The 17,248-nt window shown below is 44.4% G+C and overlaps 2 protein-coding genes across 4 annotated transcripts in view; one reads left to right on the forward strand and one right to left on the reverse strand.

Moving 5' to 3' along the window:
* Positions 1–4,798, reverse strand: part of Shmt1 (serine hydroxymethyltransferase 1) — an 18,315-nt gene extending 13,517 nt beyond the window's left edge. Inside the window, exons 1-2 of the mRNA XM_027427284.2 lie at positions 4,509–4,798; positions 393–492 (exon numbers count right to left, since the gene is read on the reverse strand). Of these exons, the coding sequence (XP_027283085.1) occupies positions 393–461 (69 nt within the window). The 5' untranslated portion in view covers positions 462–492; positions 4,509–4,798. The remainder of the gene's footprint in view (positions 1–392; positions 493–4,508) is intronic.
* A 9,512-nt stretch (positions 4,799–14,310) lies between these two features.
* Dhrs7b (dehydrogenase/reductase 7B) overlaps positions 14,311–17,248 on the forward strand; it is a 30,671-nt gene continuing 27,733 nt past the window's right edge. The window contains exons 1-2 of one of the 3 annotated variants that reach the window (XM_027427269.2): positions 14,370–14,446; positions 15,807–15,865. Coding sequence is in view for 1 of the 3 variants with exons in the window: in XM_027427268.2 (XP_027283069.1) it covers positions 14,427–14,446 (20 nt within the window). In the remaining 2 variants the exon portion in view is untranslated. Of the gene's footprint in view, positions 14,447–15,806; positions 15,866–16,379; positions 16,499–17,248 lie in introns of those variants that run through there. The other 2 variants (XM_027427268.2, XM_027427270.2) reach the window with 2 other exon arrangements.

The raw sequence follows: 17,248 nt of genomic DNA on the forward strand, positions 1-17,248 counted from the left end.
TAAAGGAGGGCAACCTTCTTCCTATTTCCTAGAGCACCTAGCACTGAGCTCAGAAAAACCTATATTTATCCCCAAAGGACTATCAGCCACAGCTTCTCAATCTTCTCCGTTGGTGGTGCTGGAGTCGTAACTGGGAGAGCAAATAATCTACCACACTACATGCCAGCCTCAATCTGTCTATACACAGTCAACTCAGCATGGTAATGAGCAATTTAGAGTCCAGGAGTGTAGTACAGTAGTGAAACATCTGCCTAACAGGCGTGAGTTCCACCCCTCACAGCACAAAAAAAATGAAAGGAAACAAAACAAAATTCCCACAAAACAACAAAAAACCCACAGTCATCTAAACAAGACCGCCAATGTAAAAGCCTGTGAAAGTGCCATAGTCTCACCTCGGCATCACTGTCCTTGAGGGGCTGTGCCAACATCTTCTCATGAGAGGACCACAGGGCACTATCCATGTTTGCTGCTGCTGCACTGGTTCAGAGTTGCCTAAAACAAGGAGAAAGTACATGTGGGTCCCAACAACAACATCTACTCCCAGAGTGGCTGATACGCTACTATTACTACTACTGTTTCTTCTTCTTCTTCTTCTTCTTCTTCTTCTTCTTCTTCTTCTTCTTCTTCTTCTTCTTCTTCTTCTTCTTCTTCTTCTTCTTCCTCTTCTTCTTCCTCTTCTTCTTCTCCTTCTTCTTCTTTTTGATAAGCAGGAACATAAACCCCTGGAACTCACTTGGGGCTCCTTTCTGAACTTCGGACCAGACATTTTCCTCATTCCAAAGCTCCCTGCTCTAAAGCCTCCTCCTTCCAAGGCTTTCTTGGATGGTTCTATACTGAACCCAGCACTGCCAGATAAACACTGGTGAAAGGTTCAGGCAAATACCTAGGCAGCTTAAAGAGCCCTGTGTTGCTTGGCCACGTCATGGCTATGTCTCTCATTATGGGGCTTTGTAGGGACTCGGTACACATGCACGAGCTCCCCTTATAACCTACAGCATTATTCTCCTCTCTCTCTCTCTCTTTCCGGCATTCGACCTCTCTCTGTCTGTCTGTCTGTCTCTCTCTCTGTCTCTGTCTCTCTCTCTCCCGCCCTATAATAAACTAGTGAATGTGCTCTCTATAGCCCATGTCCATCTCTCGAATTTCTAATTTAAGCAAAAGAATAATATTTGGCGCCTAATGTGGGGCTACACTGGAAGAAGTAATCCGTCTAAATGATCAGTCGGACACTTTACTTAAACGAGTTCCACTGGCAGAAAACTGGTAAGCTCTTGTGAAACAGTACACATTCTATACTTCTCAGATTTTCCTGGGTAAACACACAAATTAACAAAAAGCACAGGCAACTGGGATACTCCTTCCAAGATGTCCAGCACCAGCATTTTATAGTTGCTTTTTTCCTCACATGGTCCAGGTTGGCCTTAGACTCAGCATGAACCTAGAAATGACCTTGAACCACTCTTTCTTGCACTTCCCAAATGCTAGGATTAGGGGCACGTTCCACCATATATGCAGCAAGCATTTTATAATTAAGTCCTGCATTCTTCACTCCATCTGGACACATTTCTCTCAGAATCCATGGAAGCACAAATGGAGTTTTGCTGTAAGAAATGCCTCCGAGCCAGGCGATGGTGCCCCTCGACTTTAACCCCAGCATTCAGGAATTAGAGGCAGGAAGATCTCTGAGTTCCAGGCCAGCCTGGTCTACAGAGCAAGTTCCAGGACAGCCAGGGCTACAAAGAAACCCTGCCTCAGAAAAACAAACAACAACAAAAAAGAAACTCTCTGACTAGACATTCAACACCAAGTTATGTTGTGCACATAAAATAAAGCTCTTCCTTTACCCAATGGCCGGCAGCCCTCCTGTCCTTTTCTGTTAGTTTGTGCCAACTTTACTTACAAGACAGGTAGTTAAGGACCTTCCAACAACTACTAGTTTTTGGTGCTGTGGACAATAAATCCTGTAGCATGAGTTCCAATAGATCTTAATAATAAAAACCTGGAGTCAGGGGCTATAGAGATGGCTCAGAGATTAAGAGCACCGACTGCTCTTCCAGGAGTCCTGAGTTCAATTCCCAGCACCCACATGGTGGCTCACAACCATCCGTTATGAGATCTGGTGCCCTCTTCTGGTGTGCAGATATACATGGAAGCAGAATGTTGTATACATAATAAATAAATATTAAAAAATTAAAATATTATATAAATAATATAAATATATATAAATATAAAATATTTTTAAAAAAATCAACCTGGAGTCAGATATTAGGGTGAATGCTGAAAGGTCAGAGAAGTAAAGGAGCCAGCCACAAGAGAGACCTTTTACCTGTACTGAGTCCTCAGACCAAAAGGGGATTCTGTCCCTACAAATTCTGTCAGACTGAATGCAATGAGCTCCTGTCTCCTCCCACCTTTTATTCCTTTCTCAGTCCAACCATACCACTCCTATCTCCACCTCCCAAGTGCTGAGATTAAAGGCCTGTGACTCCCAAGAACTGAGATTAAAAGTATGTGCCACCACTGCCTGGTGTCTTTGGCACTCTGATCTTCAGGCAAGCTTTATTTGTTAGATCACAAACAAAATATCACCACAAAATCCAACTGGGGTCCCTGCCTTTACAGGGTTTCCTCTGGTGGAAAAGGACCACAGACCAACATGAATACTGAACACATACCCGGTCTTGAAAAACAAAATAAAGAACAAACAAACAAAGCCAATCGTGAGTGCATGAGCAAAGAAGGCACACTCCCAGACAGACAAAACCAAGGGGCAAACTACAAAAATAGTTCCAAATGATAGGGCTCCCCCTCTTTCTGAAAGAGGTAAACAAAGGGTCAATGATCTTTAAAAAGAAAATTCCTAGTTAGGAATTTCAGAGTAGATATTATTTTAACACAAGCATGGAGTCATCAGACACATATATGCCACACAAGAGAAACACGAGTCAATTTTGCTTTTGCAGCAGCTGTTGTAGCAGTACCTTGGGAAAGAGAGGTTTACAATAATCTCAGCAATGCATGCAAAGACCACAAGAGCTTCTGCCCTCAAGATCAGCACCCAGGTAATCCAGGCACCTCTCTGGGTCCTTGGCAAGTTGGAACCAGAGTCCATGACAGTCAGGTGGGGAAATTTGTCCCTGGAATCCCAAAGGACAACATTTTCATTAATCATTAACTGCTGAAGGCTGGAAATGGTATCTCCCAACCAGCAAGAACAAAGGTCATTTGGCATCCTCTTCTCTGGAGGGCCAGACCTCTTTTCCTTAGGCAAGGAGCATTCAGCCCCTTCTCCTCAGGAAGAACACACCACCACCTCTATCCAGGTACCACCAGCACCCCCATTCTGGTCCTCAGACTCATTTGCTGCTGCCCATTGGCCCACAAGCAATGGCTTCCTGACCAAAGATGGTCTTCATGAGTAGCACTTACCTAAGCCTCAGTGGAAGCTGCTGCAGGGGTGGCCTCCTTGCCCCCACCGCACCCCCCAACTCATCAGTCTCTTCTCTCCCTGAAATTTTCCATCTTGTGTGTTGTTGTTTGTTTGGTGTGTGTTATGTGTGTATGTGTGGTTTTTCAAGACAGGATTTCTCTGTGTAACAGTCCTGGTTGTCTTGGCATTTGCTTTGCAGACCCAGCTGGCCTTGAATTCACAGAGATCCTGTGCCTCCAGAATGCTGGGTTTAAAAGTGTTGGGATTAAAGGTATGTTCCACCACTCAGCTGTTTGTTTGGTTTTGAGACATGATTTCTCCGTATTAAGTTTAAGAGTGCTGGCTGTCCTGGAACTCACTCTGTAGATCCACCTGCCTCTGCCTCCCAAGTGCTGGGATTAAAGGTGTGTGCTTCAAATAGACATTTTTTAGCTAACTGTTGAAAACAAGCAGCATTTTTTTTTTATTAAGGTCTATAGGTTTGCCAAAGTCCATATCCATTACTATTACTGCCTTTAAATTGTAATAGGAGCTAGGCATGGTAGCCTTGTCTCACACATAGCTCCCAAAGGGCACATGAACTTTTGGTTTTCCCTAGAACCCCGGGTAACACAATTATTCACCTCCCTTTGACATTCCCTCAAGGAAAAAATTTTAAATAGATTCTGTAGGGAACCTAAACTGGTGTTTCCAGTCCAACAACTGTCTGACATAAAGAAACACATTTGTGCTTGCTTCAGCTAACCAAGGGCCACCTAACTTCCAGACCTTGAAACAGAGGCAACCCAACCTGTCTCCTAGGTCAGGGTAACACACTGCAGACATACAAGGACGTGCTACTAAATCACAAGTAGTGATTACACAACTAGAGACAAACCTCCGAAGCTTCACTAACGTGTAAATCAAGGGGTTCCATCCTCAGCACCCCATAAACTAGGAGTGGGAGCTCTCGCTGGTGAGGTGAAGGACAATCAGAAGTTCAAGGTCATCCTTGGCTACAGTTCGAGGCTTGCATGTGCTACTTGAGACTCCCCACTTCAAAAAACAAAAACAACCGCAAAGATTAGACATTACATACCTAGTCTTAGGAGGTGTAGGATGGCCTCCAATTCACTTGGTAGCGGGTTCTGGCCCTCCGGCCTTTACGGAAGGAAAGGGGCACACGCCTTTAATCCCAGCACTCGGGAGGCAGAGGCAGGATCGCTGAGTTCCTGGAGAGCGCGCGAAGAATGACTCGAGCCCCGCCGTTTGCCGGAAAGGCACAGCGCCCAATCTAGGACGAGCCGCCAAATTCCAACAGCCCAACACGTGCCCTGGGAACCAGCCGACAGACCACGTGACACGACGCGTCCGGAGGAAACCCAAACTTGGCGCGCAGAGGCTAGAGCTCCACTAAGCTCTCCCTAGCACAGCCCTGCCCCGCCCCGCCCCTTCGGCGGCCCAATCAAAGGACGCAAGTCAGTTAAAGCCCGCCCCCAACTGCCCAGGCGTGATTTGCTGCGTCAGAGACTGGACAAAGCGGGAAGAAGGAAGAGAGCTGGAGTGGAGGGGGCGGGAGGGAGGAGGGGAATGGGCGGCCCCTTATCTTGGGACCTGGGACTCTTGGGCTTTAGAGCAGGCTGTGGAGTAAGGGTTTGTGTGATCCAGAAGGTCTGGGTAAAGAAGTGTAATTAATTATCCATTGGAAATTGGAGCTTTCCTCCTATGTTTGTCACTGGGGATTTACTTATGGGAAAACTTGCTATTGTATTCTCCCATTCTTTGAAGAATGCATAAACCTAGCTTGCCAGCCTTTCTGTCACTCTGATGACATAGAAATATCTTTCCTACTTGAAATGTAGCTAGGGCTGGTGGGGCATGTCTGTAATCCCAATCCTTAGGAGGCAGGAGCAGAAGGATAATATATTGAAAATCAGCTGTAGCCAGGTGGTAGTGGTAACCAGCACTTGGGAAGCAGAGACAGGAGAGTCTCTGAGTTCCACGCAGGACAACCAGGGATACACAGAGAAACCCTGTCTCGAAAAAACAAAAAACAAAACCAAACCCTAGTGTTGTGACCCATTTCTATAGTTCCGGAATTTGGGAGGCTAGCCAGAATTGGAAGTTTAAGGCCAGTTTCTGCTTCAAAGTGAGACCGAGGCTCAAAAAACAAACAGCAAAAACAAAAATCCAGGGCTTGAGAAATGGCTCAGCAGTTAAGAGCACTGGCTGTTCTTTGAAAGGACCTGAGTTCAATTCCCAGCACCTACATACTGGATTACAACCATCTGTAACTTCAATCATAGAGACCAGACACCCTCTTCTAGCCTCCTCAGACACTGCATGCATGTGTACACTAAAAATAATAGAGAAAAACCCACAATAATAAAAAGTTACCTCTTTGCTAAGAAGTTTGTTTTTCTTTTGGACAGAATTAAAAATCAACCACAGGGCCGGGCGTTGGTGGTGCTCGCCTTTAATCCTAGCACTTGGGAGGCAGAAGCAGGCGGATCTCTTTGAGTTTGAGGCCAGCCTGGTCTACAGAGTGAGTTCCAGGACAGCTAGGGCTACACAAAGAAACCAAGAAACCCTGTCTAGTGTAAAAAGTGAGTTCCAGGACAGCCAGGAATGTTACACAGAGAAATCCGGCCTCGAAAAAAAAATAAGAAGAATAAATAAAAGAAGTCACTATGTCCTCAGACTCCAAATGGTTAGAATCCCACTACTAGAGTAGAGTAGTTTGCTTTGTATTTTTGGCTTTGTCTTTACACAGATGGGCACACCAATTACTGGGAAAAGTATATGACAGACAGTTGTCAAAGCAGTTTACTTTAGGACTGTTTCTCTTGGACATAATGTATGAGTTGGGTCATGACAGTTTGGCTATGGAAGGAGGTGAGATTTCATTCTGTCTTTATAATCATGTGAAGGACTTCTTGATGTACACCACTTTTTTTGGCTCAATGCTTAATTATTAACATAACTGTTTTCCACTGCCACTGTTGACTAGGGTTCTCACTCTCCACCTCCTCCTTCTATGACAAAACGTCAACAGTCACCAGTTCAAGCTTTTGAGTGGCCACAGCTGTTATGATGATGCTAGCTGTTGTGCTGAGAGACTATTATTCTACTACTGTATCCTCGAATGAATCTGTTTTCAATCGTGTGTCCCAGTTATATATAGGCATAGATTGGTGACTAGGCAATTTCCCCTAAAAAGTTCACTTAGAGGACCCAGTTTGCCTGTACCCAAAACTAATTCAGGCTGGATTGACCTTCTTCCTCTCATACTGAACATAAATGGGGTGGAACTGAACAAAATCTGTCTAATTTTAATGATCATTAAGGAAAGGGTAAACTTATTCTATTGTTTAGAATGAGATGTGCATGCAGCCTGAGGCAGGTGGATTCCCAAGGTTGCTAACAAGTTGCTAGGTACATTTTTTGGAGGGTGTGTGTGTATAGTGTATGCAGCTAAGTGTTCTAAGCTGCTCAGTACATTATCAGAAATGGGGTATATGCCTAGGCCAAACCAGGTGAAGTCCCAGGTGGCTAAACTATTTTTCAAGGTTGTCATCTCCAAGAGACATTTCTCTTTGATTTCTTATGGTAGATGAAGGCAGATCAGCCTTCCTTGGGATTGCTTGTCCTAAGAACTAACTTTCTTTCTTTTTTTTCAAGACAGGGTTTCTCTGTAGCTTTGGAGCCTGTCCTGGAACTTACTCTGTAGACCCGGGTGGCCTTGAACTCACAGAGACCCACATGCCTCTGCCTCCGAAGTTCTGGGATTCAAGGTGTGAGCCATCACCACCTTTTCTATATGTATTAAGACAAAAAAATCATTCCTTCTGGAGATTTAAGTAAATTTCCCCTTGTTAGGCAGTAAATATAAGGCTTTCTATTTTGGGGACTCACTCCTTCAAGGCAGTCTATTTGATATTGAATTTGGGCTAGACCCTCTGCAATTGTTTTTATAGTCATGACACTTTTTTTTCTTTGTAGTTATTTTTTTTGGGGGGGGTCCAGGCAGGGTTTCTCTGTGGCTTTGGAGGCTGTCCTGGAACTAGCTCTTGTAGACAAGACTGGTCTCGAACTCACAGAGATCCGCCTGCCTCTACCTCCCGAATGCTGGGATTAAATAAAGGCACACACCACCACCACCTGGCTTTCTTTGTAGTTTTATTTTATTTTATGTGTATGAGTGCTTTGCCTCATGTATGTCTGTGCACCACACACTTGCCTGGTGTAGGTCAGAAGAAGGCATCAGATGCCTGGAACTAGAGTTATGGGAGGTTCTGAACCACCATATGGAGCTGGGAACTGAACCCAGGTCCTCTGCAAGAGCAACAAGAGCCATCTCTCCAGCCACTCCTCAGAACTTTTATCACAGAAACATTTGCTGTTACATATCCCAGAGAGAGGAAGTACCTTTCCAAAAAGGAAGCAATATTTTAAAAGCCTGTTGCCCACAAATAATATAGAAGTCTTGTGACTTGGGTAGCTTGTGTGGGAGGTGTAAAGTGTGGTTTTCTGAAGATTTTCATGTGGCAAATTATGCTGAGGCCATTAGTGGATTCAGTTAGCAATTAGAGATACATAATTGCAAGCTTGGTCCTTAGGATAACTCCTTATGCCACCAAACTAGCTCTGAGAAAAGGGGATCTTCCAGGTTGTTTTGACGATTTGATTGTCTATCCTTCCAAAGTGTAAAGTACCTCTTCCAATATCCCACAGGAACCAGAGAATTTGTAGTTATATTTGTGAGGAGAAAACATCCATTCTTACTAGATTTTTGTAGGAAGGGAGTCCGAGTTGGTCCAGATTGGGGCCTTCTCCAGCAGAAATCTGAGCTGAGCTGAGCGTAATCAAACAGGGAGGGGCATGGTGCTGCACTCCTGTAACCCTGGCTCTCAGAAGGCACAGGCAGACAGATCATAGTGAGTTCTAGGCCAGCCAGGGCTACATAGTAAGATTCTGTCTCAAAAAGAAAGAGGGGGTTCCAGTATTGCAGCCCAAGAGGCCAGCTCTCAGGACTGCACCCAGGGTAGCAGAAAGAATGCCTTCAGCGTATCAGGGCTTAGTAAACAACTCTTATCAACCTGAAGGTCTTTAGGAAAGGACCGTCTCATTCTGATGGTAACTTAAGAAAAAAAAAGGAACAAGCACACGCTTTCCTGATGGCAACCTTCTCTGCTCCTTCATCTTGAAAAATCTCTCTTTCTTGACAATCTCCTCTCTATACATCCCTTTACATACAGACACATCTCTTCTCCACACATCTATCTCTCTGCTATACTCATGTCCCTGTACTCTTGTTGCATTTCTTCCCACAGCTGCTACATCTCTCTTCCACATCATTCACTCACACACTCCTCTCTCTCTCACACACACTTCTCATATTCATATACACTCTTATTTCAGAACGAGCTCAAAAAATTATACTTCGGGTCACATAGCATTTCTTGAATAAACAATAAGAAACAGAGCCATCCTGATACAAAAGGAATCACATGGTTTCTCTCAGGTTTAGAATATCACATTGACTGGCTGGAAATGAGTAACCACGGCAACGCTTGACAATGCAGGCAGGAGGCATGGTCTATCTACACATAGCCTGAGAGACATCATGGAGAGTGACACTAAAATTCAGGACCTAAGCAATAAACAGAGAGTGAACCTTGAGCCTTGAATCAAAACAGTGAGGTTAGGAGTACATGCAGAAAGTCAATTGCTCCAGGGAGCTATGTCTCAATGTTATCAGCCTGACTTTAGTTCAGCAAACAAGACACCCGGGAGCTTGCCCTTGTGCATATTTTGCAGGGGCAACTAGTCTATTTTGGATTTGTTTTGAGGTCTAAAATCAGCCAATAGTGTAAAAAGCTGTCTTTGTAATTTTTCTGTCAGTCTGAGCTATGAAAATTACCCTAGTATTATTTATATTCATTAAAATTGTACAGTTTAAGTAGAAATCATCTTCCCGACTATCCATGACTATAAGTGTGCCCAGTAGATGGAATACATACATACATACATACATACATACATACATACATACACATGATATGAGGAAAAATTGCAATAGAAGCAACTAGTTTTCAGAGTCTGTGGCCCCATAAGCCTTGCTTGATAAGGTTTTCTCCATCAGAGAGTTATTCATCTGGTGATGGGGGAAGTGCTTCTGTGTATGTGTTTGTCTTATTGGATGATAAATAAAGTACTGTTTGGCCAATGAGGCAGCAAGTTAGGAGGATTCTGGGAAAGGTAGGAGAAAGTGTAGAGTCATCATGTGAGTCCAGGAAGACAGGACGCTTGTTGCTGGTGTCCAATAAGATAAGTCTTATAAAAAAGACAGGACGATTGTTGCTGGCGTCCAATAAGATAAGCCTTATAAAATATATAGATTTATGATAATTAAGACTGAGCTAACAGATGAGAAATCCGAGTCATTGGCCAAGCAGCATTTGTACCTACTATAAGTCTTTGTATGTTATTTGGGACCTTAATGTGATGGTGGGCAGAACTCAGGCAGCCTGGCAGAAAGCAACCACGTGGCGGCAGGGCTCGGGTGGATTTGGTGGAAAGACTTTTTTTTACAATCTGGTGTGTCAACACCTGAATTATTAATTGTCAACTGTTGTACATTCTTAGTGGCCTCTGGTAAAGCTATTTTTACCAGCAGCTCTTGGTAGTCCAGGGTGCTGGTGCTGATGGATAGGTGACTCAGTGATTAAGAGCACATACTGTTTTTGCTAAAGACCTGAGTTCAGTTCCCAGCACTTACATCAAGCAACTGTAACTCCCACCATTGGGGATCCAATAGCCTTTTCTGAACTCTGATGGTACTATATATATATATATATATATATATATATATATATATATATACACAGTCACATCAACATGCAGGTAATTAAAATAAAATGTATAAAAAGAAAGGAACGAAGGTGGGTTAGCAGTAGCAGGGAACTGTCAGGGCCCATAAAGATGGCTCTGTTTCATCTTGCCTCAAGGTCAGAGAGTTCAAAACTGTCCTCAGTAAGTGAAAAAGACCTAAAAGTCTAAGGCTTGGCTACTGCAGGATGTTTTGGTCTTGTAGCAGATGTCTTATCTAAATAACAGACTTGGGCTGGTCAGGCAGAGGTTTCTTTCTTTTTCTTTTTCTTTTTTTTTAAAGATTTTATTTATTTATTATGTATACAACATTCTGCTTCCATGTATATCTGCACACCAGAAGAGGGCACCAGATCTCATAATGGATGGTTGTGAGCCACCATGTGGTTGCTGGGAATTGAACTCAGGACTTCTGGAAGAGCAGCCAGTACTCTTAACCCCTAAGCAATCTCTCCAGCCCTGGGCTGTTTATTCTTGACCCCCCAAATCACCAAGAGACAAGATGTGATGCAAAAGCAAAGTGTCTTTTTAATTTACGAGTTAACTGGAGTTAACTTCAGTCATCTATCCATCCAACACAGAGGGTGGAGCAGGAGGGACCCCAAGCAGCAGTGGAGCAGGGCATATGGGGTAGAGCAAGGGAAGTGTCTGGGGGTCTGCTAGTTGCATAGCAACAGTCTCAGGATTGGTGCACCTCTGGGCTAGGGGAACCTGTCCAGAGTTGATTGGTCAACTGCAGCTGTAGAAAGGTTGCTATACCCAGAGGCCCTCCCAGGGCAGTTGCTACATCCTACATTCCACTATTTTCAGTAAAGCACTTCCAGAGCCCGCCTGTTAACTTCTGATTGGTTCTTTAACATAAGGAGGGAATCTGTCGGTTGCTTCCTAGTGATCAGGGCAAAGGGGCCTCAGCACATGCTGCTGAATCAGGGGCCTACATTTCTCTGAGTCTTTTCTGCAGTCTGTTATGGCTGTCAAAGCATGGGGTTGGGTGAGGGTCTGAACCCTTTACTCACTCTTTAGCTTAGATTGGCTTCAGATTCACAGCAATCCTTCATCATTAGCCTTCCAACCAGCCTGGAGACTACCAGTGTCAACTATCACACCTGGAGAATTTCATTGATTTTTATCTTTATTTCTTTCTGCTTTCTTTTGATTCATGTAATGTCTAAGCTCATTGGCTTTGAGACTTTGTAGTTGATCTTTCTTTGGACCACCACATAGACTTATTAATTATGAAAGCTTGGCCTTAGTTTAAGCTTGTTCCCAACTAACTCTTAAAATTTGAATTAACCCATTTATATTAATCTACATTTTGCCAAGTGGCTCATTCCCTTTCCTCAGTATCATGAGTCCCACTTCCTTAGTGTCTGGCTGGCAAATCTCACCCCTTTTCTTTTCAGAGTTCCTATATCCTCCTGGAAGTCCCAGCTATTCTCTCCCACCTAGCTATTGGTTGTCTGCTTTTTATTAAACAAATCAGAAGGTGCCTTGGCAGAGACACATCTTCATAGCATACAAAAAGATTATCCCACAACAAGGTTCTCTTTTGAGCATTTAGTGTCATAAACTTCCCTCTTTGCACTGGATGATCCTGTCTCTCAAAATAGAAGTAATAAAACAATGACAAAAGAAGTATTTCCAAGCCGGGCAGTGGTGGCACATGCCTTTAATCCCAGCACTTTCGAGGCCAGCCTGCTCTACAAGAGCTAGTTCCAGGACAGCCTCCAAAGCCACAGAGAAACCCTTTCTGGAAAAACCAAAAAAAAAAAAGTATTTCCACTATATTTCCAAATTGTGTGGATACTTACAAGGATTTTAATTTAAACATAATTGACTAATTAGGAATGATAGCTTTGGAAAAAAAATATACACAGTTAATTGCATTGTGATGGGGAGATAAGAAAGAGGAGGGTAGAAAGAATGGAGGGGAATATACTCAAAGTTCTTTTGTTTCGAACAGGCAAAAGCATTTTGCTCTAAATACTGCCATTTTTACTTCAGACTCAATTGTACCTGTAGGGGAAAACAATTTCAAGTTCCCAAGCCCCGGGGGAGCTAGGGACTTCCCAATAACTGACCAAATCTTCTTTAATAGAAATAGCCTCTTATACATCTTTAGTTCTCTAGAAACATGATGGAACACTCAAGGAAAGCCTCTAATTTTTGAATTCTGATTGGTGAAATATTGTAATTGTAGCTTGGCACTGATGTTTGTGATTTTTTTATTCTTAAACACTTGCTTCAGCTGGTATTGGGGGGGTCATAGTACAGCTCCCAAGTCTGTTTTGTGGCCCTTCTTGATCAGTTTTTTGTGCTGCCCTGTATTAAATCTTGCCTTGCAAAAACCTCTTGTCTCTGCTTGGGTTGATTCAGAGCTTTGGACCCACAACACATTATAAACTTATATGAAAATATCTTTATGTAACCATATCTCTTCTGTAATGAATATACAACAATGAAAATAAAATAAATTTATTTGCAAACTTTGTATCTTTCTAAATAAAATTTATTTCCTGGTAAATATTTTACAAATCTTATTGCATTTCCACTCTCTTGTGTATCATTATTTTTTATATTTATCTCTATTTCATGTGTACTCATTTGCCTACATGTATATCTGTGTGAAGGTGTTGGGACATCTGAAACTAGTTCCAGATGTTCAGTTATGAGCATCATATGGGTGCAGGGAATTGTACTCTGGTCTTCCGAAGAGCAGCCACTGCTCTTAACTACTAAGCCATCTCTCCAGCCCCAAGTGTGTATTATTATTATTATTGTTATTATTATTATATTTTGAGACAGGGTCTCTGTGCTGCCCTGGCTGTCCTGAAACTTGCTATGTAGACCAGACTAGTCTCAAACTCACAGAGATTTGCCTGCCTTTTCATACTCTTGATGTGTTAATTTTTGTCAGCCTTTTCTTTTAGAGTTGGTATTTGTGTTCTATCAGGAACTATTTTTCCTTTTAATGCCCAGGTTAGTTTGGTATTAGAGTTGTACTTTTTGTTTGTTTGTTTTCAAAGAGTTGTACTTTTTACATTTAGGTCAGTGTTTTGTCTAGAATTTTTTTGCATGAGGTAAAAGAGTCAAAGTCATTATTCTTGCTAGGTGTGATGCTGTACACCTTGTGACCTCTGCAATTAAGAGGTTGAGGCAGGAGGATCAAGGAGGATAACCACAGCCTGAACTAGGTATGTAATAAGACCCTGTCTAAAAAGAAAGTTCCCAACCAAAAGAAAAAAATCAAGCCGGGCTGTGGTGTGGTGGCCCATGTTTTTAATCCCAGTACTTGCCGGGCAGAGGCAGGTGGATCTCTGCGACTTGGGGACCAGCCTGGTCTAGAGAGCGAGTTCCCTGGACAGCCAGGTCTACACAGAGAAACCCTATCTTGAAAAACCAAAAAAAAAAAAAAAAAAAGTTTCACTCCCAGTCCCCCAGTTGATAGACCTAGCACTATTGATAGAATAGTAGGTTTCTATTTGTGCTAATTGTTGCTATTAGTTGAGAGAAAAAGTGACTACTTATGTGTAGGTCTTTTTAAAAAACTTATAACGGCCCCCCTTCATCTTTGTACCAACATCACATCGTTCTTTTTTTTTTTTTTTTGGTTTTTCGAGACAGGGTTTCTCTGTGTAGCTTTGGAGCTTATCCTGGCACTCACTCTGAAAATTAGGCTGGCCTCGAACTCACAGAGATCCGCCTGCCTCTGCCTCCCGAGTGCTGGGATTAAAGGCGTGCGGCTCACATCGTTCTTTATAATTCTTGACAGCTGTAGCATTTATTTTTGCCTTTTGAGAAAGTATCCTGTAGCCTAGCCCGAAGGTGACCCTGAATTCCTCTCTCCACCTCCGAAGTGTTGGGATAACAGGAACCAGCCATGACATCCAGTGTAAATTAAGTTTTTCTGAAAAATCAATGGAACCCAAGTCACTACTCAGAGTTTCTCCCCGGAAGATTTAAGGGAAAGGACTTAAAAGGATGATTTCACTCAGACCTCAAAGGTTAAACCCTACGCCTGGCGGGCGGCGCATCTCCAAAGCGCATGTGTCCCTCAAGAGTTGTGATTGGGCAGAGCCGGCTGCTTTACGTCAATTCCGAGGCGGGAGGATGAAGTTGATTGACCATGGTCTCTCCGTCCACTAGGTAAAGGCTTGGGATGTCGGAGCCTGTCGGTGAGGGGGAAATGAGGAGGGCAGTGCCCTGTCTAAAGCTGAGGCGCGTGGTGCATCCGGTTCCAGTGACTCCTAGTCTGGACGAGGCAGAGCACGGTGCGAGGAGGCCGTGGGTCCCGATGGCTTCCGGTCCCTCGCGGCTCTCCACTTTGTAGAAAGCTGGGTTCTGGCGCCCGGACTGGAATGCTGGCCCGGCGTGCTCATCGCGGGGGTCGCTGCGTCTGCGTGTGTGTGTGTGTGTGTGTGTGTGTGTGTGTGTGTGTGTGTGTGTGTGTGTGTGTGTGTGTGTGTGTGTGTGTGTGTGTGTGTGTGTGTGTGTGTGTGTGTGTGTGTGTGTGTGTGTGTGTGTGTGTGTGTGTGTGTGTGTGTGTGTGTGTGTGTGTGTGTGTGTGTGTGTGTGTGTGTGTGTGTGTGTGTGTGTGTGTGTGGTGTGTGTGTGTGTGTGTGTGTGTCGGGTCCGCAAAAAGGGCAGTGTGTGTGTGTGTGTGTGTGTGTGTGTGTGTGTGTGTGTCGGGTCCGCAAAAAGGGCACTGGCGCCCGGACTGGAATGCTGGCCCGGCGTGCTCATCGCGGGGGTCGCTGCGTCTGCTGTGTGTGTGTGTGTGTGTGTGTGTGTGTGTGTGTGGTGTGTGTGTGTGTTGTGTGTGTGTGTCGGGGTCCGCAAAAAGGGCACCTGCGGGGGTCGCTGCGTGTGCGTGTGTGTTTGTGTGTGTGTGTGTGTCGGGGTCCGCAAAAAGGGCACCTGCGGGGGTCGCTGCGTGTGCGTGTGTGTGTGTGTCGGGGTCCGCGAAGGGCACCTGCGCCTGGAACGCTCTAGGTCGCGTGCGCACAGCTACTGCGGCGTCTGCGGATGCGTGACCGAGGGCTGGAGCGCCCGGGCCCGTGACACCACATCCCCGGCATGGTTAGCACTAGCAAAGAAGATCTAGATTTTCCGGAATGGCGGGCAAGATACTGACCCTGGAACATCCACGGGAATGGCTTTCTTAGATTAGACACTCTTTCAGCCCTAGCTCTGCGGCTTAGTGGGTGCAACTTTGGGCAGATGTCTTAAACATTCAGCGACCGTTTCTTCAGTTAAAACTTTAGGAATACGGCAGTAGTGAAGCGTAAATGAGACTTCGCTTGCAAGGGCTTACTTAGCTAGAGGCTGACTTACACGTAGTTGGTACTCAACACATGATACACATAAAACTCTTCAGTTCATAAGCCTTCAGTACAGTGGTTTGAGGGTGGGTACACGTTCCCTTCCACCTTGCACACACTGTCAGGCTGGTATCAAATTTTGTTATTTTTGTCTTTGTGCACTATCTTATTAAGTGTCTTTACAGGGCAACATCCAGCCTCTAGATGAAGCTGCCAAGAGCCTGTAGGCACCGGTTGAGACATGGCAAGTGGCTCTGGCTTCCCATTCCTTTGTCCTGAGATGGGGGAGGGGTGGTGGTGGGATGGGCAGGATCTCATCTTTAGGTTCCAGGCTGGTCAGGCAGAGGTTTCTTTCTTTTTCTTTTTTCTTTCTTTCTTTTTTTTTTTTTTTAAGATTTTATTTATTTATTGTGTATACAACATTCTGCTTCCATGTTTATCTGCACACCAGAAGAGGGCACCAGATCTCATAACAGATGGTAGTGAGCCACCATGTGGTTGCTGGGAATTGAACTCATGACCTCTGGAAAAGCAGTCGGTGTTCTTAACCTCTGAGCCATCTCTTCAGCCCTGGGCAGAGGTTTCTTATGGCTGATCTTACCACTTGGGTCCCAGGGCACCATGGTTTTTTACTTCAAAGTCCAGCACTCCCAAGTCTGAGCAACACATGGTGCAGGCAGTGTCAATATAGTAATTAACAGGGTGGGTCTCTACTGTGGATATCCACAAGCTTCATGGACTTGGCCCTCTGTCCTCAGAGCTTCCCAGACACCACAGCCTGGAAGCCCTTGGCCCCATTCTCCATGATGAACACTAGCACAAGTAGCAGGTCCTTGGAACAGCAAGCCCTCCTAGAAGTTTAACCTAGAGATTCCAGGTGGGTATCTGTGTGCCTCAAATGTCCATGTCCATGCTACTTTTGGTGGAATTGCCTGTAAGGGCTTTTCTATCTTTTAACTCTGTAGGGGTGGAGGAAAACTCTAGAGAAGTAGCAGGTGGAAAGAGGATCCCTTAGTGATACAGTTTGAATTAGCCATCAAGATCTACTTTTTTTAGAAGAGAGGGAAATTAACTGGGGCACCCACCATAGAGGTTGTTGAAGATAGAAATTCATGGTCTTTATTGAAACAGAGTAAAGCCAGGGGTGTTGCCATGTTTGACAAGTCATAGGAGCTAAGCTATAGCAAGTTAGTGAGGGAGGCAGGCTTTTAGACACATGGCTAAAAGTCCAGGGAGTGCTGGACTTTGAAGTAAAAAACCATGGTGCCCTGGGACCCAAGTGGTAAAGCTGTGCCCTCAGGGAAGAGGATGGGCTATGAGTTGGTCAATGTAAATGAAACTGTATTGAAAGATTGTTCCAAGTGTGAATCTCAGTGCACTGGCTTAGTATGGAGGCCAGATTCCTCCTCACACCCAGTGCCAGGCACTTGGGGATGCCTGAAGTTCCAGTTACTCGAGTCAGGAGATCGCAAGGCCTGGACTGGGGACCAGACCCCAGTAGAGATACTTTTTGTGGAGATACAAAAATGCCTGTTCATTCCATAGAGAAAGCAATGACAGACTAAGAGAATGATTCCATCCAAGTCAGGCCTAAAAAACTGGCGAGCCTGTCAGAGTGATTTATAGG

This window comes from Cricetulus griseus, chromosome 7 (genome assembly GCF_003668045.3).
Source record: "Cricetulus griseus strain 17A/GY chromosome 7, alternate assembly CriGri-PICRH-1.0, whole genome shotgun sequence".
NCBI lineage: Eukaryota > Metazoa > Chordata > Mammalia > Rodentia > Cricetidae > Cricetulus > Cricetulus griseus.